Genomic DNA, 27,152 nt, shown 5'->3' with positions numbered 1-27,152 from the left:
CTGTGTTCGCAGAATTTCACCTTTTGACAGTTGCATATCACCAGTCAACTCTTTCACAGTAATGCCTAGTGGTTCCAGACGCTTGCTGAAGTAATTTGTCATTTCAGCTGCCAAAGCCTTCATAGGAGCAACATACACAATCTGCACCAAAAGGACACTTGCTTGATAAATGAGCAAACCCCACAATATCATTTGTTTCATGGCAACCACTACAAATCACAATTTATTGTGAAATATGATGTCAGGCGCTTACAGTGAAAAATCTTAATAGTGATATATGAAAAGTAGTTATCTTTGTTGGATAAGTGTGCAGCTGTTTAAAGACAATGGGTTTTGTTTATACAGCCTCATCACTTTGAAAATTGGTTCTACATCAAAGCGAAATGTGTTTTCATAGCTTTTTACTTGCATAATAAGATTTTTAGAACACAAATAAGAATAGCTTTAACAATACTGAAGCAAATAAAAACTAGCCTTATCTTTGACTTGGAAAAGTGTAATACCCTTGAAAACTTCCTGATTTCCTCTTCCATGTATAACATGTAATGGGTTTTACCTTACAAGCTAAAAAGCTGTTACTTGGTTCATTAAGCTCCTACCTTAAACTCATCCTTTTTGATAACACCATGCTGGACATGCTGGCGAATTTCATGAAGGACTGTCAGCATGGCAATGTTAGTCTTCCCAGCTCCAGTGGGGGCACAGATTAGCATGTTCTCATTTGTGTTGTAGGCAGTCTCGAAAACTATAGATTGGATTCGGTTTAGTCTTTTCATGCCTTTAAAAGCAAGCTGTCCAATCTGTTAAAATAAACAACACACATATTTTGGATTTTTCATATATATATACACGTGTGTGTGTGTGTATGTCTATACATATTAATCATAAGAAAAAGAACACATGGCAACAAACTTTAGGATACCGGTTGAAATCTATTTATTATTCCAAGGTTTTTATTCTGAGGCTACCGCTCCCACCCAACCCTCAAATATTGAATCCATAGGGAAACAAAATATAGCAGGATAACATCTGTTAAAATCAATCAAAATCTTTAGCCACATGCTATTTCAGCATTTAATTTATTTTAATCAAGAGTGTGACCAAAACTAATATACAGTAAAACAACGACCTATTAAGAATTAAACATCAGTAAAACAGCAATAGTCAGATTAGAAGAATATACATCTTTAAATCTAAGATGACAAATTATGACTACTCTAATGGAAGAAGAGGCAGAAATACACAGGAACCTGCTGAAGAAACAGAGGATTTAAAAAATTATTTATGATTAATTTTGAGCAATAAAGTTTAATTGTGCAAACACACACACAAATTCAGTAACAACCTTCTCTTTGCTTCTGAGGAAATCTCCATCTTGCAATTGTTTATGTCAGACCTTTCTCCAACAGTACTTCCAACAAACTGCAGCCTCCAAAAGGAACATAAAACTTGTATGTGTAGTCCCAAATAAACTTTGAGAATGTTTTCAAAAATTAAATTATACAGTTAATACAGACAATTATAGTTATCATAGTTTAATGCATATTTAAATCTTATAAAGTACAAATCATCAATTTTAAAAATACTCTGTTCCTCTCGGTCTCTCTGAAAAATGAGATTTTCACTAAGAAAGAACTGCTGTAGACAGTTACAATTTCTGCATCTGAAGATTCTAAAACTTTTGCAACTGAAGAACAGACCTTAAGATATAAAATTAATTTTCTAATAAACTTGCTTTTTCTTAGTTACTTTTCACAGACACTTAAAAGAAACTGCAGAACACAGAATTATTTCCTTTCTACAGATTTAATTACCTGCACTGCTTCTACTAATAATAATGAAAAGTATCTTACTGATATTTTTGACGATTATAATTTTTATTTTAATTGTAGGAAACCACAAAAGTACAAATTCACTGTAAAGAACAGTCCTGAAAGCATCTTCTGAAGATTTCCCTTTCCATTATTCTGGGCGCTTTAGTTAATTTACAGTCATTTGCTATGGTAATAGCCTCTCCAATACTAATAATATTCTTTGCAATTCTTTCCAATACTAAGCAAATTATTTGAGCAGGACCCAACTTATTACTACTTCAAGTAATGCAAGCTTAGGAATGAGGGCTTCATTGCTATTCAAATCAACTATTTTATTTAACTTTGCGACAAACAGCACTAGGTCTATCATTTTGCTGCAGCTTCTTGGTAGTAGCCTCATGTGAGAGGCTGAGATGCAAATTACAAACTTAGGTTAATACACAATTTTCACAATACATGGCAACGCTCTACTCTTAAAAGTAGAGGAATGACATACTTAATGACTAGCCAACTGTAGTTTTACTCTAGAGAACTTTAAATATTAAAAAACAACATTCATTGATATAAAAGTCAATGAAAATGCTATGCAATCAACACACTAATTCTTTTTGAAAAATGTGCTTTTCAGTTTAGCAGTACCTTTGTCTTAGAAAAGCTTTCAGGTTAAAAGCTTCTTGTGCAACACTGAAAAAACAAGTTCCATTCAAATCGTGAATCACATTTGTATTTATAGGATTGACACATCTCAAATATATTCAAGTATCTATTCTAAACTGTTAAGTGTCTTTGGTGAAGGAAAAAAAAAAGTATATAATGCAAGTACTTCCAGTACTTTTCATCAGGTTTCTTCAATTTTTTAAGTGGCTGAATTTCAGGATTACAACAGTTTTCACTATTAATGTTCTTTCACAGTTTATTCTGCTTGCAAGATTGCAGGGGGAAAGCTTATTTGTTTTGCACCAAGTTTTGTATACATAACGTTTACTTGGTCTTTAAAATTCATTTCATCTTCATGAATGAGACTATTATAAAATGTTAATGGGTTTCCTGAAGACCTGCTGATTACATTAGTGCTATCAGGGTTCAATCAGCTATTTTTATGGCCTCCTTAGTCTTTTTAAGTTTCTAATTTGCCTGTTACTTCACTTTGAGATTTCCTGACAGATCTTTGAAAATGGTTATATTTTTCCTCTTCCCTTTTCCCTCCCATTCCATCTAATTGGTTTTAGAAGCTATTATAAAAACTATAAAGTTCACACTGATGAACACTATTTACAGTGTTTATAATAAAGGATCTACGGAGAGAAACTCACAGACACAACTGGTGATTACAGAATTGAACTAACAAAACACTACATTGCACAATATGTCTATAAGTTAAAGAAGCAGTTTTTAAACAAAAGCAGAAACATAGTTGTCTAAATGAAGTCCGGTGTAAGTATCTTCAGAAAAGAATGACAGGAATTTTTCACAGTCACACAGTTGAACACACATGGCTTTACACATACAGGTCTCCTTACAACGGTGTGATTGTTAATACCCTTAAAGTACGTCTTTAAGTACTTCTTAAACTACTGCCTGTAGGAGTATATTGTTCCAGCTTCTCTTAATCTTTAAGTGGGCAGTGTAAGACATCTTTTTCCTCTACATTTGGAAGAAATTACATATACTATAGCCCTGGGACATGTAATTGTTAGCAAAAATAAATAAATATTTAGATAAATAAAAATAATTTCTTGTCTCTTTTCCTATTGGAAAGTAGTAACACCAGGGACTAAGACTGACTTGGTAAGCAGCAATAAATAAACAGATATTCCAGAAGCACCAGAGGAAGCTGTATGACAAGTTAGAAAAATGAACCTCAGCTTGTTTTCTGGAAAGATGCTAAGCAGGAACATTAAGAGTGGAATAAAGACTAATAAAAAATAAAACCCATAAAAGCCTGGTTAAGAACTAGAAGTACTTTTTAAAATGGTATTCTGACCAGAATCCAGACTTTTATTCAACACACTAATTAATTTTCAAGCAGCTCAAAAGAAAAATGCGGGCACAGACAAATCAATACACAACATTCATAATCACAATACACAGTCAACGCATAATATTCTTTGAAAGGTGACTCTGCAGGAACATATTAAGGATTAAAATAGCTACAAGAGAAAGGAATTCCAGAGAAAAACAGTATCTTAAGACCTCTTCAAACCAACTCCCCATTTGGTTGAAAGAAAAATTACAGGTTACCCTTCTCCAAAATTTCATTTTATTCCAAACAGTAAGTACAAGTGCATAATCCAAAACCAGTAGTTCTGCCCTTAAAAATCAGTTAGAAAAAAACGGACAGCAGACAGAAATGCAGCACTATGCACAGGAGTCCACCGTTTGACAACCGTACTAGATGATTTGCTTTTTTAATTTGTCATTTGCACAAGCTACCTAGTTGGAAAGCTGAAAACAACTTTTTTTCCCTTTGGCGTATTAACATCAGTCAAGACTTCTATAGCCCAATTCTTTTTCAGATAAACCAGTGAAATCCCTTCTGTTTAAAGGACTGGTAGCCACTGGATGGCAGAATCTGTTTTTTACTGAAAGTGAACGAGATGCAACATTCCTCGGCTTTCTATTCCACAGCTGATTTATCCCTAGAATTCTACACAAACCAAAGGAAGTTTAAGCAGAATACAATCTGAGTGCTATTCTCAACAAACACAATTTCATGCCTAAGATGGTGCCATTTTTACATAAGCATGAATCAATGTGAAAGACTACTGAGAAGCAACTCTTTCCACAAACCAGATGATACTCAAGGCAGCTCTGATATGAATGTATAAACCCTTTATTTTTACTTCAGTAAGCTTTCCAATTCTTTCCCAAGGAATTTACTATTACAACTAATGCATTTATGAGTAAATGAGATTACACTTAATGAAGATATTCTAAATTAGTAATTTCATTAAAAAGATATTTGCATGTTGGTGCTCTAACAGCAATTTAAAAATAGGACAAAACTCTTAAAGTCATTAAAGAAATATTCATGAATGAGTCTGCAGGCAAGCTACAGATCAGAAACGCAACTGCTTCAACAACATGGTAGTAACTGTCTGTTCTAAATAGCACAGGCCATCAGCACTTTAGACAGAGTTTTAGTCACGCAATCAGACCTTGTAGTTCTACAGAGTTTAATAAATACGATAGAGAAGACAGTCACTTTTTTCCCAAGGCATACCTGTGAAAACTGCTGTGGTCTGCACTCTCCCTCACCCAGAACAAAAGGGTGCTAACTACAAGTTCCATTAAAAGCTGAGATTATCTTTCATTTTCTGTATCGCTTTATGCATTAACACTAGTTGACAGAAACAGCTTGTCAGATGCAATTAACCTCAGTATCACAAATTTTCACTTGGTGGCCCAATGTGCTCTTAAGTCAACTTCAAGGTACAATGCCAGCATTTTAGTAGCAGCTTCTAAATTCAGATTGGCATGCACAGACATAGCATAATATGTCTTATCTAATCTATCCAGAGCAACACTAGGAAAAAATATAACGGTATTTAATTCTCAGCAATTTATCCATAAAATATGTTTGGGTGTTATCTCCCTCAGAATTATCATATTTTATTGATTTATCTACAGAACATTCTCTTCATATTCCTCATTCTAAAAGAGATTTTGTCTTTTCCACATTCATTTTTCCAGTTATCAGATAACACTAGACAAATTTTCTCATGGTCTAAAATAAAGAAATGTTAGTCATCTGTATTAATTTCCATAACATAATGGAATGTTCTATAATGATGACTTCTTCTGTCATACTATAACAAAATAATAAGATTACTACCCATTTATCACAAAGATAATCCATTGCACTCATAAACCAAGTTTAAACTTTCAGCATTTTCCCTACTCATTGGCTTCATTTTAATGTAGATATATTTTAATCAAAGTACCTTATATATTTCAAGTGCAACAAATCCCATTCTGCAGTCAGTTGTTCTATTGCACTTTCAGTTAAAAAGGTAATTGATCTAACTGGTAATAGCATGACTAATCTATGCTGTTTTACAGAAAATCCATGATATTCAGGAAATGAAGTTCAGATGTCCCTCGTCCTGACGTATAAATAATCTCTAGGTCATCTTTCCCCTTTGCCATACTTTGGAATGTTGTTGGTTAAAACACATGTCTATGCATACATACTCACACACACACACAAATATATATTTGTATATATATGTATATACAGATTTTAATAAATATATTCCTTCCAAATTATGAACATTTAGTAGTCCCCCCCGCTTTCTAATTATGCATGTATACACTTAAAGCACTTTCGTGTCAGCGTAAATCCTATTTTGCTACTGAAGAAATAAACATAGATGTTATATCTGGGGACTTCCGCAGCCTCCCTCTCCTGATGATACTTTTAATATTCTGCTACTTTCATGGAGGTGGTAGCTCATGAGATTTAGGAACAATAATAAATAAAAATATAACTATATAAATACCATAAAGGTAAAATTATTTTTACATTATCTTAGGAGTACTATTTGAGAATATAATTTCCTACCTGCCCCAAAGACTGAAATGTTGGCTTGCAAAGCGCGTATATACATTTTAAGCAAAGGCTCATAACACGTAAAAGAAAAACTGCATGATGTTTGGATCTGCTCCATTTAGCACCAAATCATATCAGTGAGATTTCATTGGACTTAGGGGGACAATTTTTGTAGGAACAAGTACCATACACAAAGATACGAAAATTATACAAGCGTACCAAATAGAGCTCAGGATTGGCTTCGGGCCATAATCAGCATTACAATTTCTTCAAGTAAGTACAAATTATGTCTCATCCAAAGTGTAGCACCTGAAGAGTTATGTGCTATAAAGGAAGCTTAGAGTAAAACATATTAGACAGATGCAAGTAACAAAAGGCACCAGAGAACCAGCAGCTGGATTCAAAGCTGTACGTGCTACAAGTGACTAGACTAGAACTAAACGCAATTCTTGCATGGTATGGCTATCCATGTCACTATTAGTGGTAATAACATACCACAGAATCATTTAGATTGGAGATCATCTAGTCCAACCCCTCTGCTCTAAGCAGGATCACCTACATCAGGTGGCCCAGGACTGTGCAGTTGGGTTTTAAGTATCTCCAAGGACGGAGACTCCACAACCTCTCTGGGCAAGGTGTACCAGTATTTGAGAACCTCACAGTAAAAAATTACTTTCCTGTGTTCAGATGAAATTTCATGTGTTTTAATTTGTGCCCATTGCCTCTGGTGCTGTCACTGGGCACCACTGAGGAGAGTCTGGCTCCCTCTTTGTTAATCATCAGGTATTTATATACACTTGTAAGATTCCCTTTGAGCCTCCTCTTCCCCAGCTCTCTCAGCCTCTCCTCACATGAAAAATGCTCCAGTCCCTTAATTAGATTAAGAAGCCAGAAGAAATTCCTAGAAATGACAGATAATGAACCATAAGGGTAAAATTATACTCTGACATTCTATAGAATACAGAAATACAGCCCATGAGACTTTGCTGAATATGTTTTTAATTTGAATTAAACATCGTCTTTTAAAAAACTATGGAGTCTTGATTTTTAAAATTATCACCACATTCACTGGTTAATGCAATAGGTATTTAAGTAGCAGTAGCCATCAGAAACCAGGAAAATTTTCATACTTTCAAGTTATATTAGTTGCATTAAACTCAAAACAAACACTGCAAAGTTTTCCCACATTCCGACAGAGAGTTCACAAGAATAAAAAAGTATCCTGGGCGGGCATACATATATATGTTCATTATATATGAAAGGATTACCTCTGCTTCAAGCTATCAAAACACACAAACTATGAAAATTATTATGGTTTTACTTTATTTGGAATGCTGCTTTTAAGTCCTGATTAAACATTTCCCCTCCAGACTTTTAAACTTCATGTTTGCCAAGATACTGAAAGTGTTATTATTCTGACAGTTATTCAGTTCTCGGAAACGTGAAAATTCTGGACAGCTTGTAACAGCGAGTGTTCATCAACAAACAAACTTTCATTAGAGAAGAACCAGTCTCCATCCAGAGGAGTCCAGAACAGTTCCATTAAAAAACAAACTGTAGCGAAATCTAGTAGTATAGTAGTCTCCTACTAACTGTGGTAACATAGGCACTCCTTGAAAAAAACAGCCAATAAAAAAAAAAAAAAAATATCAAAGAATAAAAACCCACCATGTCTGTCTATCCTTTTTTTTTTAAAAAAATCATCAGTTGTGCCATCTGCTCCCTTGAAGAAAGAAGAGAGATCTGTTCAAAAGCAAGAGTTTTTAGGGAAAATATTTACTTCATATATGACAGCTAAGAGCTAACACGCCTGACGTAATTTCAACAAAAATCCTTTTAAGTCTATAGATATGGTGCTACCGACATTATCTAAATTATTCTCTTGATGAGCTACGCCATACAAATAACTGCAGCAGTCATACTTTTTCTATAGATTTCTGAATTATTAAACCACTTATTGTTGTATTAAAAATACAACATTGAGAAATATCCTTTGGTTCAATGTATAGATTAAAACCAAAGACTTCTGCATGTATAGAGCCAAAATCAGTTTGATGGAAATGATGGGAAAGCACCACAACTCCAAGGCTTTCACTGCTCTGAGTTAAAACACTGAAACAGCTTGGGGAATCTCCTCCCCTCACTGGGAGAACTGTTGTGTTCCTCAGCCTACTTATAATATGACAAAAGATCATTATACCCTCTGGTGATTTGATTTGAGGAAACGGATAACGAAGTGTTTCAGAAAGATTTTTCTGTAAAACCAACTATTTCTACAGCACAGCAAATGTACATAAATTTTGGCAACCAAACAGACATACAGGAGAGATTCTGATTTCAGTGACACTATCATAAACTCAAAAGTATCTGATGTCAAGAGAATTATTCCAGATTATAGCAGTGAAATGGAGATCAGAACACAGCCTCCTCTTAGAGCTTTCTGATGCCGTTTGTGAATTACACACAAAAATTACCTTGAAGTAATGCAGCTAGTAGGAAAATAGCAAAAGGAAAATTGGTGACAGTTGTGGCATTTCCTAATAACATAAGAACTTAAAATTTTATGAGGATAGAAGGATTTGCATTTAATTTGTTCACATTTCATCCATATCAACAGTATCAAATAAAGAGGGTTTCTTTCCTTTAAAATGTAAAAATAACTTAATGCTATACAAAGCTAAGAGCATGGAAGAGAGAAATACAAAAACCTCTACGAAGCTTAAAACATCTAAAATGTTGTTACCCTTAACAGCAAGGCTCCTCCTGGACTGCTATGTATTGACACCTCCACTACCACCATCTCCCTGACTTTTCTAGATGGAGCAATGAGGAAACTAATGTTTATACGCCACAGCCTATTCTACAGGTTTTGGGTTTTTTCAATTCAGAGAACACTCTCATAATTTCTTACACTTGTATACAACTAAAACAGACTCCTAGCTCTGCTGACGGCATATTGCTCCCTTAATTTATTCCCCTGGGAAAACACAGTGCATCTCTTTAAAAGGAAAGAGAAAAAAAAAAATCACTGTTAGAAGTACACTGTCTCAAAAGTAACTGTAATCAAAGAGCTAATACAGAAAACCCTTTTCTAGTTGTTTAAGAATATAGACACTGCAAGACAAAGGGAGAAACCCAAAAAATAAGAAGGAAAGATAACAAGGGCATCATGAAAGGAATTACATAAGTTCTGGCCATTGGTAAGAAAAAAGGTACTCTACTAACACACAGCATAAAAATTGAAGCCCTTTTACGCAACCAATATAAAGCAGTTTTAGCTAACTTTTCCCAAATAAAGAGATTATGATATGACATGGAAGTACACACAAACTACTTTTTGAAAGTTGAATTCTTGCATGAATTGCTATTTCTGAACTAGTTGGCAGAATTTTGAAACAACTGCATCATATCAAGGGAGATCTAATTTATTCTTTTCCTTCCATATTCTTGTTGCAGTTTTTAAAGAATATGCCACTACTAACATTAAAAAAAAAAAAAGAAGAAAAAAGGAAAAAGATTTCTAAGCAGTAAGTTGTATTGATGAGGGCATACATTCATCTCAAAAAAGGTGTGGCTACTGCAACCAGCCTAGACAGATAACTGGAAAATCTAGTAGGGATGGAGAGTACTGACAGAAAACAGCAGACAGTTTTTGGCCAAACCTGAAAAATAGTGACAGGAGGAAGAGGCAGACATCAGACAAAAGGGATCAAAGTCCAGACCCTCCCATACCACACAGACTTACGTGAATGACTGAAGTATGGGTCAGGATAAAGACACAAAACTTTAGAAAGGGCTGCATCTGGGCATTTCCATTCAGCAATTCTCAGGATTTAGATTAATGGAAAATTAAGACACTGAAAACTACAGAATCACAAAAACTGAAAAGCTGATGAAGAAGGTAGTTCTTGCTTTGCAAACAGCACTACAGATTTAACAGAGCTTTCCTTTGAAAAGGATACATGCTGCAGGTTACAATTGGATCAGATTTTTTGTTTTGCTGCTATAGTAGCTATTGATTTGCAAAACAGTCTTGTTTCTGATGTAGGCAAATTACTGATGCAAAACTTGAGAGAGGCATTCTTATTTAGCTTCAAGATACATTCGACAACAAGCAAAAAAGTCTCCATCTAAGGAGCATGCATGGCAGGGAGACAGTCTCATGCTTAGAGGTCCAGACGGACAAAGGTCCACAGGTGTCAAAAGCAAGGGGAAGAAGAGTCAGGAACACAGGAAATTAACTTCTACATAGTCTCAGATGACTCAGAAAAAATCCCCATCCTTTTCAGATTCAGGGAACAAAAGCAAGAGAAGAAGGAATATTTGCACAGAAGTTTCCTTCATTATATTATGTTTAATGATAAGCAATTCCTATGAATGGCTAAATAAAATAATCTTCCTCTATATTTTGTTTCCTGCAAATGAAAAGTTTCCTATTTCCCTTCTCCAGATTAATTTCCAACATACTACAGAAGAAAGAAATGTTTTCTACTATTATCGTTGTTATTATATAAAGCACACCTATTTATTCATATGAAAATAAAAAATGACTCCACTCTTACTCGATGTGTTCAGTTCCAATATTCTAACTGAAAGATTCAGTGGTAGGATAATTCCAATTTTCCAATTAGAATTCAGAAAAAGTATTTTCTTAGAATAAGATACAAAACACACACACACACACAAAATCTGTCTCCCACTTTAAGAGACTTTACATTACTTGTCGATCCCTGTTGTTCTGCAGCCTCAAACAACTACTACTCTTCGAAAATTTTAAAACTTCCACTATATTAACAGTTACCATGCGATCTTGAGGTTAATGGAAACTGCAAGTCCGAGATGAATAGCCTACCAAATATAAAGTCAATCTTTTAGTCATGTAGCTCCTCTATCCCAAAACCTTTTAAAAACATTTAAAACTATTTGGTGATTTCTAGCTGAATCCCTTGGTGGACAATCTCAGTGGAGCCCAAATATTGTCTTTCTTTGAAAGCAAATTTAAACCTGTCTTTAAGAGCAGGGTAACAGCACTTCATATTATTATATACCTTTAAAGTACAGAAATATTTCAGTATTTTTATTTTTAAATAAACCCTAATTAATTCAATACTATTTTATGCACACAAAGGCATCAGTTCTAACTGTTCATGTAGAAATTAATATTTAAACTGTTAACATAGAAGCCACTTCAGGATAATATTTTCAAACTATTTACTTTAGCTTGCCCTTAACATATGACATAAACGATTTCTTCCTAATAATACCTAACAAAACCCAGAAAAACTAAGAGAGTGCTCTGAAGGGTAACTATAGTTGAAACTAGCAATAATTTTAACACATCAAGTAAAAATGAAAGAATGGCAAACAGAACAATATTCCCAGAGGAATAACTATTGCTGTCACAATCTTTCTACAACTCAATTTTCTTCTCTATTTCAGTTAATTTCACACTACTGCTAACCAAGAAGGCAGTACTGTCTTACAATATAGATATTAAACGACTTTCTCCTAAATTTTACAAGGGAAGACTACAAGCACAATTGGTCTTTTTTTCTGCAAGAACACAACTATTTTGTTCTTCCAAATCCCAACTAAACCAGCAGCATTCACAGAAGTTTTTCTACCCGATCTACTACAGGAAAATAAAAGATAAGTGAGGGATGATGAACATGTGTGGTAAGGTCACCAATGTGTGGGAACAATAAAAGTTGAAGTATCAAAAGACAAAAAGTACAACAGTTTTAAAAAATATTTGGGAAATTTGTCTAATGACTTCTGATTGTAAAACATATTTTTGTGTGCTCATTACCATCCACAACGAATCAAATACACTGCAATGAGAAAAGAAACATATACTCTCACAAACTCCCCTGAGATCCCTCTCTCATACTAAGCCAAACAAAAATTGGAAACCTGCTCTTTGGTAGCATAATCTCTTCCATACTGACAGCATCCTTTAGTAAGACACTATGCACAGTGTAGCTGAGACTTTTGGCTGCCATATCTGGGTTTGTTTTTATTAAAACAAAAACATAAAATAGTTATGAGAATGAGAAGCTTTCACAGACTCCTGTTGCTGAGAAGTGGTGCTCTTTTGCAGAAAAAAACACCCCAGATTTTTTTTTCTTCTTCTGTAAGTATTCAGAATTAGTTTCATTGGTTTAATCTTTAAAATTAAAACCCTGACAGGTAAAAGCAGGTACTTTGTTAGATTACTTCTAGCTACAGGCAGATGCATCTATTCCCACCTGGCTCAGCAGGTGCTTTTCAGCAGCTGGTGCCCTTTACTGGTTTGCCTTTGTAAGTGTTCCCATCAGATTTTCAACTATTTCAGAGGCAGCACTACACAATATATATACACTTGGCAGCTGTGTAGAAAATGAAACAGGCTTAACGTTTTATTCAAATCAGATGCAATCAATTTTACCTCATGTTAATATTAAAAAGGGCATTTCCCTATTCATATTTACTATTTGCATGAAAAGGAGCAACCAAAATCCCAAATAACTGTAAGAATATTCAACTCTCACATGACAGTTTTCAGCAATCTTTGCTTAGTATATCATACACAGCCATGCTAGTTTAAAGAACAGATTAAAAGAAATGAAGTTCTCTATATTCACCAGTACAGATATTCTCACTATTAGACTTTGACCCATATTGTCAATTAATTGTTCTTGTCTTCAAACTTATACTACTCAAGAAGAGCAGATTTTACAGAGCTCTTTTCAATTAAAAAAAATGTACATTACTAGTACTTAGAATAAACAGAGTATCTATAAATGAGAAGCTGTTTAAGTTTCAATTACAACTTCACTAACGAAAGGACATTTGAAAATACTATTTTATATTCACAAGGATTTTTTCTTGCTGTATCTACATTTACCAGTGTTTTTTCGCATGCTTTCATTAATATCAAGCCTTTGAAAATAAAAATGCACATAAAAACACAACACAGACTGACAAACAAGGAGCATATTTATCAGTTTTTCATAGCATCCTTACCACCGTCAACATCTCCAGTGTCTTAAATGTGGCTTGTTCATGTAATACAACCGTCAAGCTTCTAAGATGTTAAAAGGCTTTTATATGAGTATGTAAACAATAAGCCACACCAAAAATAAAGCTATAATGTATTATACAATATACTATCATAATAGTGTTTAGAAACTGATGTTTAAAGAAAAAAGACAAAAGCCTTGATAATCTCAAAAAGAATAAAAGCACAAGACTACAAAATGTCTTCAACTAAACTGTGCATGACACTAGGACAAAGGCAACTTAAAGAACAAATAATCAGATCATATTTTAAGCAGTCAATTTTAAGACACTACAAGGCAGGGAAAGGCATTAGGTTATAGCTGAATAGCAAGGAGAAGCCTATGGGCCAAAAAGAAAAGGATAATTTTTCACCTTTGTAATAGTCATCTGAAAAATTTGTGTAGATGAGCTAAGACAGCACATACTGCAGAAGAAACCTTCATTCAGCCTGATTCTAAAAGAATCAAACTTGCCCAGTGTCAAACCAAAGCAAATAAACCTGCTGTGAGCTTACCAAAAGACAGGTTTATGATAGAGGTAGACAGAGAACACTATTTTGGAATAAGAAAAAGGTTACATTGCAAGTTGTTGCGTTGGTTGTTTTTTTAAAATCAGGGAAACATTGTACAATCTGAAAATGTGGGTGCAAGTCATTATCTATGAATTTCTCCAATAATCCCAGTAACCCAAAATTTTAAGAAAGTATCTGCATTACTTCCCCATTCTTATGGGACAATAATAAAAGCCTGTTTTCATTATACTTCTCTGGTGACTGTTTTTCCAATTTCTATAAAAATAATCCGCTTCTAAATAATCACATTACAGTGATTTGATCCACAATATCATACCAAAAATAAAAGCCACATCATATGAATAGGCAAAGGAGGACGTAGTTTGAGCAAATACAGGCTTACATCTCATTAGTTATATAATGCCTAGCTCCAAAACTCATGAGCGGCATGAAGTATTTGCTTCCTTTACCTTCATTCCACCCCATCCCAAAAGAGGAGATCTATGGCATTACTTCCACAGCAGTGGATTGGCACAGATTGTTTCAGTACGTATGGGCTGCTGCTCAGTGAAAGCTGCTTTTTGCTCTTCGTAAAATCTGACATAAGATCATACTTCGGTTCTCATCTCTCTCCAATTATTCATCATCTTCCTCTCTTTTTTGCATCCTACAGACATCTGTATAAGGGACATAGATCGGCTTGACTATCTTTTTTGCATAGAGATCTTTTCTTCTATTTAAAAATAAGTTAATGAGTTAATTTTCTTTATAGTAGCTAGCATGGAGCTATGTTCTGGATTTGTGCTGAAAACAGTGTCGATAACAAAGGGATGTTTTAGTTATTGCTGAGCAGTGCTTACACAGAGTCAAGGTCTTTTCCGCTTCCCACACCACCCCACCAGCGAGTAGGTTGGGGGTGCACAAGGAGTTGGGAGGGGACACAGCTGGGACACAGCTGACCCAAACTAACCAAAGGGATATTCCATACCATATGACATCATGCTCAGCATATAAAGCTGGGAGAAGAAGGAAGGGGGGACGTTTGGAGTGATGGCGTTTGTCTTCCCAAGCAACGGTTATGCGTGATGGAGCCCTGCTTTCCTGGAGATGGCTGAAGACCTGCCTGCTGATGGGAAGTAGTGAATGAATTCCTTGTTTTGCTTTGCCAGCATGCATGACTTTTGCTTTACCTATTAAACAGTCTTTATCTCAACCCACGAGTTTTTTCACTTTTAGTCTTCTGATTCTCTCCTCCCATCCCATTGCAGGGGAGTGAGCGACCGGCTGTGTGGTGCTTAGTTGCCAGCTGGGGTTAAACCACGACACCAGAATACGACTTTACACGTTGCACATCATAGCAACAGATCTTTTTGATGAAGAGTTGTTAAACTATTTCTAATAAGAAATAGGATTTTCTTAATGGGAAAGATGATAATTTTACACAAGACAGACAATAAACTGCTGGTTTGGCATGAAGCACATATTTTTATGTGCTTTCAGCCAAAGCAACAGTATTTATTCAGACAATTTAAACAAAACAATGCACAAAAGCCTCAGCTGAGGCTAAGTTAGATACGCAAACAATTTAATGCAGAAATTGTAAATATTGCACCTGGAATTCTAAAGTAATGATAAAATACTCATTAACTCACATACTGAAGAAAATTAAACCAGAACCTGTAGGCTTTAAGATTAACAATACTGTAGAATCTTAATTCCAATATTCTTGTTAACCTGTTATTGCACATATTCTACCTTCTTTGGACCCCCACTCATGAAATATGAAGACAGACTGCAATTCTTAATATACATTACCAGCTATTAAAAACATTGTATCTTGACCTACATGTTTTTTTCCTTGTCTTAAGTTGGGACTAATGATTACTGAATGTGTAAACTTTCCTCAGAGCAATTTTATAGTATACTTCATCAGATAAATGACAAGATTTCAATAAAATTAAAGATATTTAAAAAAATTATTCAATTCAGTCCAGCTGTCAATTGCTGTTTGGAAAATAAGCAACTGAAATACACATCAAGATCAACTTTGGAATAAATGGTCCAACATTCTGGATGTGAAAAATGTAATTTATGCAAAAACATCCATACTTCTAGTCAGTAGATTTACCTTGTAAATTCTAAAAACAAGAAAACATTACAGGAAAAAAGGGAATATTGATTTTGTAATAATTCCTTCACATAATGCAGAGAAAAAAAAAAACATTTCTTATTCAGACCATTAAGTACTGCTAGTAAAAGGAAATGGAAATAACATGAAACAAAGAAATAAATCCTACCCTGAACACCCACTTTAGGTAAAAAGCTGAAGTCATTTTTCACCAACAGCAATTTGTTAGATAAAACCTGTTTTCACGGTCTTGAAGAGGAACTTTCCCTGACCTGAGTTTATGACTTTAAAGGTACATTTATTTGGCAAAAAGGCTGGCACAAAAACACCTTTATAGTAAGTACAAAAAATATATTTCACTAATGGTCAAGCTGCACATCAAGCAGCCAAAGCTAATAAATCTAAGCTTGTACTTACTCCATTTTTAAAATTCTTGTTATTGAAACCACCTAGCTAGCATGCCACTTTCACAAGTAGTAGTACCATAATAATTCAGACTAAACTGGTGTGACCAACCAGCTATGTATAAGCCACATGTGCTTGTACTGTCATAAAAACACAGCTCTCCAAATAACAATAAAAGCCAAGAAGAACAATTATCTACAAATCGAGTTGGGGGTGGGATTTGCTGCCTTGCAGTAAGGCGAGAACCCTTCCCCTTTGCGACTCCTGTAGGATGCAGGGCACCCTTCTGCCATTGAATGCCAGAGATGTTCCTGAGCAGCAGCACAGCACCCTCCATGCAAACCACTAGCTCCTGCTCCCAACTCAACAGGGGTAGGAAATAGAGAACATGAGATGACACAGGTGGAGTTAGACTGAGGCAGGAGGTGAAGCAGTTCAGATCATAGTGTAGAAAGGTAGGGGTGACAAAGCAAAAAAAGGAACAAGACATATAGTAGGAGAGCACTAGTGCCAGGAGCTTATGACAGATGCTACGGTATGCTTTTATGGCTGCTAAATTGTGAAAGGTTGGCCACTCCTGATCTCATATTTGCAGTCCATAATGAGATTAGGTAGGAATGGTAGCTACAAAAATTTGGATTTTTGTCAGTTTGTATCATGAATTTCATCTTAGTATCTGTATTCTTCCAGGCACTGATTCCATGACACTTTAGAAAAATCTGCCTGTGGAGTAATTTAACTAATCATGAAGTTAAACTCTTTAGAAAAGCTCTGACCCTTTGCAAGGAAGCTCTAATTAAACTAAATAGTTACTTTGAAAATACTAGCCCTAAGATTTCAGATAATATAGTGCGAAACCTAGCTAAAATGTGTTATTTCTTCATTCGGAAGTGCAGTGGAAGGTGCATCCTGACTACACTGCCAATCCGATAAATAAGAACCTCCTGTTAATGTCTGTGCCAGTTTAAGGCATCGCTGCTCCCTTTGGTGTTGGTTCATAGAAGTTTTGCCATTTTGCCTTATATTTGTACAAAGAAACAAATAAAAAATGAGTCTATACACACTTAAAATGTGGTTAAAATGCGGTTTGTTAGAATTAATATTTAGAGGAATACATTTCTCTTATCTCTTCTCAAACTACGTTTACATCAACTTAAGGAAGTGAGAAAAATGTAAGTAATCCGAACTAGTACTTAAAAACATTATTTCAGTTTACACGATCCAGAGGTTTAACTTTTGGTTCACAGTTCAAAATGTAAATGAACTCCTTATCATGAACTCAGTCCTGACCTTAAGAGCTTCGAAGATTAAATTTTGTAGTGTATTCTGCAATACGCATGTTACACGGTTCAATACTCTACCCAAACTGCTGACAATGTGATCAAAATCACATAACTCATGAGAAATAGATATAGAGTCCTTAAAATTACTTTTGTGCAAATGAAAACATACAGACTAAAAAGAAAAGGAGCTCCTATGATACTTCAAAAATTCTCACATTAATATTTAGTTGAAAGTGAAACATTTTTTGAAAGAATACAAACTAGCCCATTTCAGACTAATTGCTACCTTCCCTCTTTTAAAAGGAAAATTAAAGGTAAATTAAACTTTTTGACAATTTAGTTTCATTACCAGCCTTATGTTATGCCTATACCTCACAGATTCTCTCGTAGAGCTCCTTTGTCTGTTAAAAGACAGAGGTGACACAAACGCAAACTAGTAGCCAAATAATTTCTGTGAAATGCACTCACTTAGCTATAAGCACAGCTTCTCGGTCTGTCTTTGTTCATTCCCAGACCCACTCTTGTCAACGTACCCAATACAAATCATTAGTGAAGAACTAATTTTATTTTGTATTGCTACTATTCTTCTCACGCTCTTTCTTATTGGTCACACTTCATAGTAAGGTTTACTTCTTTTCAGTCCTTTGCGAAAATTGATGCAGTTCAGGTTTTTAACCTTGAATGAGCAAAAGTACCACTGGAAATTTTCAAATCAAGATGCAGGATTCTTTCTATTATCAATGGCATATAAATTTCTTTCCCTTAAAAAGAAATCTAGACAATTTTACAAGGAGAAACACCTTAGAAAACTCAAAGTATTTGTTTCTTTGAATACTGGGACTAACAAATTTTAGTACCTGAGGCAGGGAAACACAGCCAGAGCTGGCTCTCGGCGAGGCAAGACACTCACCAAAATGTAACAGAAATGGGATTGGTGAAATGGAGAACAGATGAGAACTAAACGAATAAACTCAAAGGAAGAAGAATATTTATAATTTTTAAAACCACCAGGGTTTCTCCATAAAACAGCAAGCGCTTGGACAGCTGCGATAAATACCATTTTAACAGCAACATGAGACGGTTTGGTTGTTCTGTGCTTTTTTTTCCTGGGGATCTTTATTATTACATGTTGCATGTATATTGACTCGTTAAACAGAACGAGTACCTTAATCTGTATGTTTAGACCAACTCAATGTCTTACATCAAAACCCTACCACTAATGGCATCTCATAATAGTCAACAGTAGCAAAACTCTCAACTTCCTCATGATGCCTTTAAATGCTGCTATGAACTATCTACAGTTATATTTACCATCACCTTTCCTCCTTGCCCATCTGTTTATATTTTAGATAATCCTGCAAACATATCTATACAGAGATATAAGAGAGCTATCTTATAAGCACCTTTATATGCTAGGGAGAAAGCTAAAAAATTTTATTTTGTTGCTTTTGCTTACACTAGTTTACCAAAAGGAATAAAACATATTGACAGAAAAACTTCTTGCCCTCTAAATTGACTGAAGTTAATTGGCAAAAATTTTAAGCGCCAACCAAGATTTTATGAGCTTAGAGATCTAAAACAGCCATACAGAGAAAGCAAAAAGAAATTTTGCCCTAACCAAGATACTTACGTCTTGACCAGGTATATCTTAAACAACACACACACTGGCAATTTCAGCCTCTTTACCTCATTGAGAAAAAGGTGCTATTCAACAAGATTCAAATCTATGAGTCTCACTAATGGAAACAGGAATCTGACAAGTCGTGCAGTTGGCCAAACTATTCATAAATTTGTCATCTTTTGTTGCAAAATGATATCAAAGTTGGGGGCAGGAATTAGATACATAGGTGTTCAAACATTCAAAATTGTATTTGCTGTTGACACTCCTATTTGATCTCCTGTAATAGGAAACATACGGAAGAGTAAAGTTCTGAAGAAAACTGTTTCTATTTCAGAATTTCACTGTAAAACTGAAAAGTGTACCTCTTGACGATACACAATCTACAAAAGGAGACAAATTATTTGTGAAATTTGTATAACTGATGCATTTTGTAACATATATTTTAAACATTGTATGTGTAAAAATCTGCAAACCATTTCTTTTAGATATTTATTTTTCTGTCTGGACTGTATTTTTTCTGAAACAAGTTATTGTCTATTGAAATATTGGTACTTCTTGCAAAAAGTTTACAGATTAGTAGGTAGTATTGAGCTTAGGAGAAAGACATTTCATTGCAAAAAGCTGTCATGCTGAAAATTGTCATAGAAAATGTCGCATTTTATAACTGCAGTGGCTCAACTTTTCTATATAGTTAAGCTGTCAGTCACTTCATAAACATGGCATTAGGTACTGTCACCAAAGCAGAAAAGAATAGATTCAGATTCTAAAAATCAAACTGTCTTCTGTTTTAAAAGAGTTAAATCATTATGTAAGACATAATCTTTACTCAGAACCCCAATAAAGTGCTCTGGGTAACTGTATTAGATGTATATTCTCATTTCCTGTTTTCCCACAGGGAAAAAAGTGGGAAACATTTTTCCATGTTGTATGTTGCTGAAGAACTAAGAAATAGAAAACCTTCATATGTACATACAGCTTGCTCTTTATGTCCCTCTTCAAATCAATAGCAAATCTTCCATTCATCAACAGATTTGACATATACAATGAGGAGTGAGCAGGTACACGTGACGGAGTGCTGCATGTTCTAGACTGTAAGTACTAACAACAAATTTAGTTCCCTTACCTCAGCTTTTTCATCATTTTAAATCAGTAAAAGTTAAAATGTTAACGTTTGTTTTAATTGCATTTTTCCTCTCTGCCCTCTATTTTCTATCATCAAAGCTTTGCTGATAACGATTTGCCGCCTTCTGCTTAAAGAAGCACTATTCCAGAAGGTTTTGCACTCCATACAGTCTGTAACACCATAACTCAATACCCCCACAACTGCATCATACTGTAAGACTAGTCTGATGGACTGGAAAATAGTGCTGTGCAAGCCAACCCGTACAAGTCAAGATACAGAAGCCTGGGCTCATTTCTCCATGTGGTCTCCCGAAAGACAACAGAATTGCCATAATATTTTCTTTTCATTTTAGTGATTCAGATCACAGCTCAAAACCATAAATAGCTGAACAGATAATGTCAAAGGAATTGAGAATTGCAACCCATGAACAAGTAGTTTAGAGCAGGAATTTCTTGAATCTGAGTCATCATGAAAGGGATTATATCACTGAATTACATCCTCGAACAAATATTCTCAAAATTAGTAGCGAAGAAACTAACTGGTTGCATTTACACATCACAGTATTAATTGGTAATTTTTTCAGTTAAATTTTTGTAATACAAAGTAAAAACTAATTTAATATCTTTGAAATGGTTTACTTACCTCATCTAAGTCTTTAATATAAACAATCTTCTCTTCAATACCAATAGGCATTGGTTCACTATGGGGGATCTTCACCTCTTCATACATTTTGTTGTTTTCTCTCTGAACTGCCTCTGGTAAGAACACCTAAAACAGTATTACAGGAAAATTAACTGAAAGTATGAAAATGAATCCAAAATAAAAGCAACTCTCATCGATTCATTTTACAGATAGCACTGAATTCAAAATGAAAATAATCAGTTTTACTACTCAGAAAATAGTCCTCAAAAGACAAAAAAGATAACTCCATTTTATTAAAATTCAAAAGCCATTAAGTCTAGAATTTCATAAAGCATTCATTTTGTTAAAGTCAATTCAATGGTTTCCAAAAGATAGAAAGAGAAAAATAGTATTTTAATGATTTAAGTGACCGTAGAAATAAAAACAAATACAGTAGTTGAAAATGAGATTATTTCTTCTAGAGTCAAAATAAAAACAGAATATATGAAAGTGTTTAAAACCCTCTGCAAAGAAGCACCGCTTCATACATTGGACTCTGCTAAGGAGGAGAATCTTTAAGAGAACAAAAGGAACCCTGCTGCACATTATTCACTGGGAAAGATGTACTATTCAAGACGGATCATGCACCAAAGACGTACCTTTGCACCCCCAATGAATGCTGATGTTTTCATAGCTTCAGCTCGGGAATCATAAACATGCGGATAATGAATTTTTTCGAAGTCCATCTCTCTCTGTCTACCTAGGACCGGCATACTTCGAGCATTCAAAAGTGCTAGTTCTCTGTGAGCAGAAAAATAACTGCAATAATTCTGCCCATTTTAGGCAGCCATCACAAAAACTGCATGTAGTATATTAAAGTCAGAGCAAGAGTTGTGGAAATTTAAGGAAAAAAACATTGCCTAAAGTAATTAACAAAGGAATTTTACAGCATTATCCTCTGGCATCAGTTAACTAAGTCCTTATAACACACTGTTTAGATAAAAATCAAAAATGCAATCCAATAAATACGAGGCTTTCCTAAATGCAGTTTTGCCTCTTTTTAAGCAATATAGCAAAACATGCATTCAAAGTTAAACACCAGTCCTACTATATTTTTCCTCAATACAACAGCTTATTTGCTCCTTATCCTCTCCCTCCCCTACTCCTCCCACTACCCTTAGCTGACAACATGGAAAATAGTATCCATTAATCTTGAGAGGAAAAAAAGAAAGATAGTTCTGATAGATTTAGTACAGACTTCATAAATCTTAAGCAAGTAGTGTGTGTACAGGAACCAAGAAAGATAGCCTACCCCTCTAATCTGCATCTCCAGCCCACATAGATGAGATCAAGAAGATTCTCATTAAGCAGATCACTGCTTTCTTTCCCTGAAAATTAGGTTTTCATATTAAAAAAAATTCTACACTTGTGATAAAACGTGACTTGAAGTCAGAATCACCTAATCACCAAAGCGAACTAAAAGAAAATAAACTATTATGATATGTTGAAATAGCAATTACAACAGAAGCATTTCTCAACTTTCGGCATTTATTACCTTTGCATCCGCAGCTCTTTGGGATCAAAGCACATTAGTCCTTCTCCAGAAATTTCTCCATCTTCCCCAGCTTGTTTTTCTTTTCTGGCATTTCGCTTTTCTTCCCGACGATATTGCTTCATTAACAGTTTTTCTTGTTCAGACTGAATTGTAACTTGACAACCATAATTGGGCTTAGCATTTTCTCCTATAAACTTCTTGCACTGTTCTGCAATATGATAACAGGTATGCATCTCCATAAGTACTGGATTCCATCTTTGTTTTCCCCAGTTTTCTTCTAAAGGTTTGTTTTCTGAGGTTTGTTTTCTTTTTTGGGGGTGGTGGTGTAGTGGTGTGTGTGTGTGTTTAAAGATAGTTTACCTTTATTTAGATAACTGTGCAGCAGTTGGTCTCAAGAAATCCAAAAGAAGTACCAGTTGAAGTAGTAGAAGTACCAAGGTAGGATGTTTAAAGTTACCATTGTTAAAAACATAAATTCTTCATCCCAAAGCAAGAGGATGGGCTAGCAGCAAAAGGAAGGGCTTTTTTTCTTTTCTGTATTTATAACTTCATCAACAGTGGAAATGCCACTTATCTTTCCTCTTATATGTATACACTGATGAGTAGAATGGTGTGAAAACAGATTAAACAGGCTGATTTTTTTAAACAGTCTCTTCACAAAACAATTAGTGTATATTTACTAGATAACATGATTGTATTGAAAGCATACTCACAATGTAATTGCCCTAAACAAGCAAGAAGAGAAATCCTATTCTACACAGCTACAAGGACTCCTTCCCTTTATGTAGAAAGCAGAAGAAGAATCAGAACCACAGAACAATTACAGTAAACAACTAATCTAGGGGAGCAGGGAATCCGAAAAAGCCCAGTCACATTCAGCCTTCCGAGGCCATTACTGGCCAAAACCAAAGACACAACCAAGTCTTTTATATGCAGTGGGATGGAGAGATTTGTTTTGTTTTTAACTATATCAGTGTTTTTAAACTTCTGCTTTCAAAATTCTGCAAACAGATTATTAGTTTATGTAGATTTCACTGAATATTATATACTTAATTCATTATGTTTCATATGTACTTTTGCAGTCAAACTCTGAAGCCGAAAACTTGAAAACTTTTTTTCATCAAACCCACCCACTTGACTGATGTTTTGAACAATTTCTGCTGCTTAGGTTTCACCTACAGTAACCGTGAAACTCCTACCTCTCACAGCATGCATACGAGATAAGGTGACTGTAACTTGTTAAATAGCATTGAAAAAATTCTAATAAACTGTCAAAATGTCCACATTAATACCATCATGTCTGTAGCTTTAGTGCTCTCTCTCTTGTATTAAAAAGGGACAACAATGGATGCAATTTCCTAACTAAATTTAATTCAGACTGAACACACCAGGGCAAAGAACTGTTACTTGATTTGTCTGATAAGCACAACAACCACCTTTACTGCCATGGAAGTAAATTACATAAGAAATAGTCAAATAACACAGCATGCTACAAAAATGCAGTACACGTACAAGTTCCTTGACTTGTGCTTATTTTCTCAAGACACAAATTACTCAAAGTTGACTAAATTTCTGCAGACACAAATTATTCCCTTCCCCAAATGCAATTCTGGAAAGATAAAACTTCAATCCCCATTAGAAATACCATTTTGATCAACTTAAAAGAAAAAAGCCTTATTAAAATTAATAAATGGAACTTGGGGCAGAGCATCTTCAATCTCAGAAAAGATACTCAAATATCATTGACTTCTTTACAACAGCGAAAGAAGGGTCCTCTCATCAGTGAAAAGAGCATACGATCAGTTATGCTTTCCTATTGTCTCAAAAGCACAACATTGAAAATATTCTTCCTCCACATTCTAGCAGAAATTACTGTGATAGACTTTACTGATGGCATAATGAAGAATAAATTCACAAAAGCTTCCAAAATACTACTTCTGCTAAGTGAGAAGAAAATATTTATGTAACTAAAATCTGCACATAGGAGAAAAACTGTAATAGTTCAGTTTCTACTGCATGTATTTTAAATTTTTTATTATTTGATTATTTCAGAAGGGAAGAAACACCAAGACACAAAACCTTGTTATACTGATAGCAAGACATCTATTTGTGATTTCAAAGCAGAATAAAACTAACGGTTGTTCCGATGAGTTTAGACTAACCATCAGCACAATAAGAGGTGAACTTCTAAACACTTGCGTATATAACATTTCATTTAAGATAAACATATTAAAAAACATTTGTTTGCATTTTAAAATTATTGTGAGGATACATAAGTCCACTATTACTAGTTTTATTCACATTTTTCTAACTTCATATGCTGTGAACATGCAATGGGCTGCATGGTGCTGTGTCCATGTAAGATTTATCCCAAGTCACAACCTATTTATTTTTGTCAGAGGAGAAAGTGAGAAGACTTGTTTTCAAACAGCAATTTGTAAAACAGATTTTAAAAGAATCACTCTGTGCAGGCAATTTATCTTATAAAAACAAAAATCATAGTATAAAACCCGAACCCCTTTTTTCCTCTCACTTGTCTATCCTTAAGCTTCGATTTTTTTTTTTTTTCAGAAGTGGTTGTTACAGTGCTTTTTCTCCCCAAGACCTACATTTGGTGATAGTACAGAAGTAGAGAGTAAGCAGGAAAGCAGATGAGGAATAACCAAAGATCAACTTATTTCCAGAGTAATCAATTAAAATAGATACAGTGCAACAGTTAATACATTTAAAAAATACACATGCCCATAGGCAGTTGAAAAGTAAATAAATATACGCAATACTTACTTGTTTCTTCTGTATAACCAGACCATGATTTCTTTGTTTAAGCCCATATAAATATCCCCCCCCCCTTTTTTTTTTTGCTTGCTTTTTAAATACACACAGACAGCACTGTTGTTTGAAATATAACTGAACAGTTAGAAAATTACTTTTTATCTGGTTTGGAATAAAAATTCTGTAGTCGTTTACCTTGCAGAGTCTGGAACCTGTTATCATTTGGACAAGTCAAAGATCTTTCCAGAATCAAAGATCTGTTCTGTAGGAGTTTCTCTATGAGTTCAAAACCTTCAGGGCCTAGCAGTTCAAATAACTACAAAGAAAACAAAGTCATAAGTCATTGTCCAAATTCATGTAATTTTATAAATAGGACTACAATATTTAAACAGATTAATGAACTTCGGCTCCAAGTAACTCAACCCAAAATATATCTTTGCTAGTATACAGGCAGATTGTCGATTACAAAAAGGGAAAATTACAGAAAGTTTTCAGCTGGAAATATTTAAAATCTGTGAATTCTGTCTATTAAGTAAAACTCAATTTCTCTTAGAGATTCTTGTATGAAAAATTTATCAAGACTAAACTTCATGTGTTTTCCTTTATGGTTATTAACATAAACTATGCTGCAAATTTATTCCTCCACAATCTAAGCTGATAAATCAAGGGAACCAATGCTTTCTCATAAAAGTCAGATAATAGGAAGTTATTCCCATTCCAGAAAAAAAAAAAAAAAATAACAGATGGGGGGGAAGACAGGAATCTGAAGAAACAATTAAGACAACACTAGTATCGACTTCAGTCTGTATTCCTTGCACATATAATGCTGTGTGTGTAAGCGTGTGCAATTCAAACACATGATGTAGGTGATGTGCACCAGAACAGGATTCCATATCAGTAAGCACTATTTTGGCCCAATGATTCTCTTACTCAAATGATTCTCTTGTAGCAGGTTAGATAAACACAGTTCCCTATTTAAAGCTCCCTCTTCCACATAATACTGTTTTTAATGGAAAAAAACCCCACCCAAAACATTAAAAGAACTTCCCTGTCCATTGTATCCATAATTATTTTGTCAAAAATCAAAGCATTACAATAGAGCAGTAAGTTATTCGGAACCCATTCTTGATTTTTAATACTACTTAAAACAATTTTTCTCCATTTTTTTCAATTTCTGAAAAGGAAAACAGGGCAGTTTCTCCTTGGTGCTCTTTAAGTTTGCTGCTGCTATTATTCATACAACTTCAGGTATCAGATAAGAATAAAAGTTATGATGTACTTTGATCTGATATTCTATGAAAGAGTAAGACTTCGGCACTGTAGGATTCAAGTATGTCTGTTCTAACTATAAAAAGGAGAGAGAGGTCTCTTACTGTCCTGTATTTAATTTGCCAACTCCTTAACAGAGAGTTTTTCTGTGGCTGTCTCTGACTACTGCCCTCTAGGAACACCTCGAAATAACTTTTTGCTGTCTTTTCATATATTTGCAAAATTTTGAACAGTACCAAGGGCATCAGATCAATGACCCCTTTTTTCAGGCCAACCTGTACTTCATAATGTAAGCTGTCAAGCTGTCACTTAAAAATAAAAAAAGAAGAAAAAAGTGTTACTCCTGGCCCTCTGGGTTTCTATGAAAAACATAAGGTTTGTGCAAATTAGTACAGTCATTGCAGAGTTTGCAGAGACCGTGAAATAACAGCTCTGAAATGTATAAAGTCTTGTATTT

General features: G+C 34.6%; 1 protein-coding gene across 1 annotated transcript; it reads right to left on the bottom strand.

Moving 5' to 3' along the window:
• On the bottom strand, positions 1–25,742 carry LOC104081332 (activating signal cointegrator 1 complex subunit 3-like; the record flags this gene model as incomplete). Its single annotated transcript, XM_009584033.1, has 6 exons — positions 1–141; positions 600–800; positions 21,121–21,246; positions 21,759–21,900; positions 22,655–22,862; positions 25,622–25,742. Coding segments are annotated over 6 exons (939 nt in total), but the record flags the coding sequence as incomplete, so codon positions are not given.
• Positions 25,743–27,152: the final 1,410 nt, after the last annotated feature.

The sequence above is a fragment of the Fulmarus glacialis genome, unplaced genomic scaffold (genome assembly GCF_000690835.1).
Source record: "Fulmarus glacialis isolate BGI_N327 unplaced genomic scaffold, ASM69083v1 scaffold4508, whole genome shotgun sequence".
Lineage (NCBI taxonomy): Eukaryota > Metazoa > Chordata > Aves > Procellariiformes > Procellariidae > Fulmarus > Fulmarus glacialis.
The sequence above is the reverse complement of the archived record's forward strand: the minus strand, read 5'-3'. Positions and strand labels throughout refer to the sequence as shown.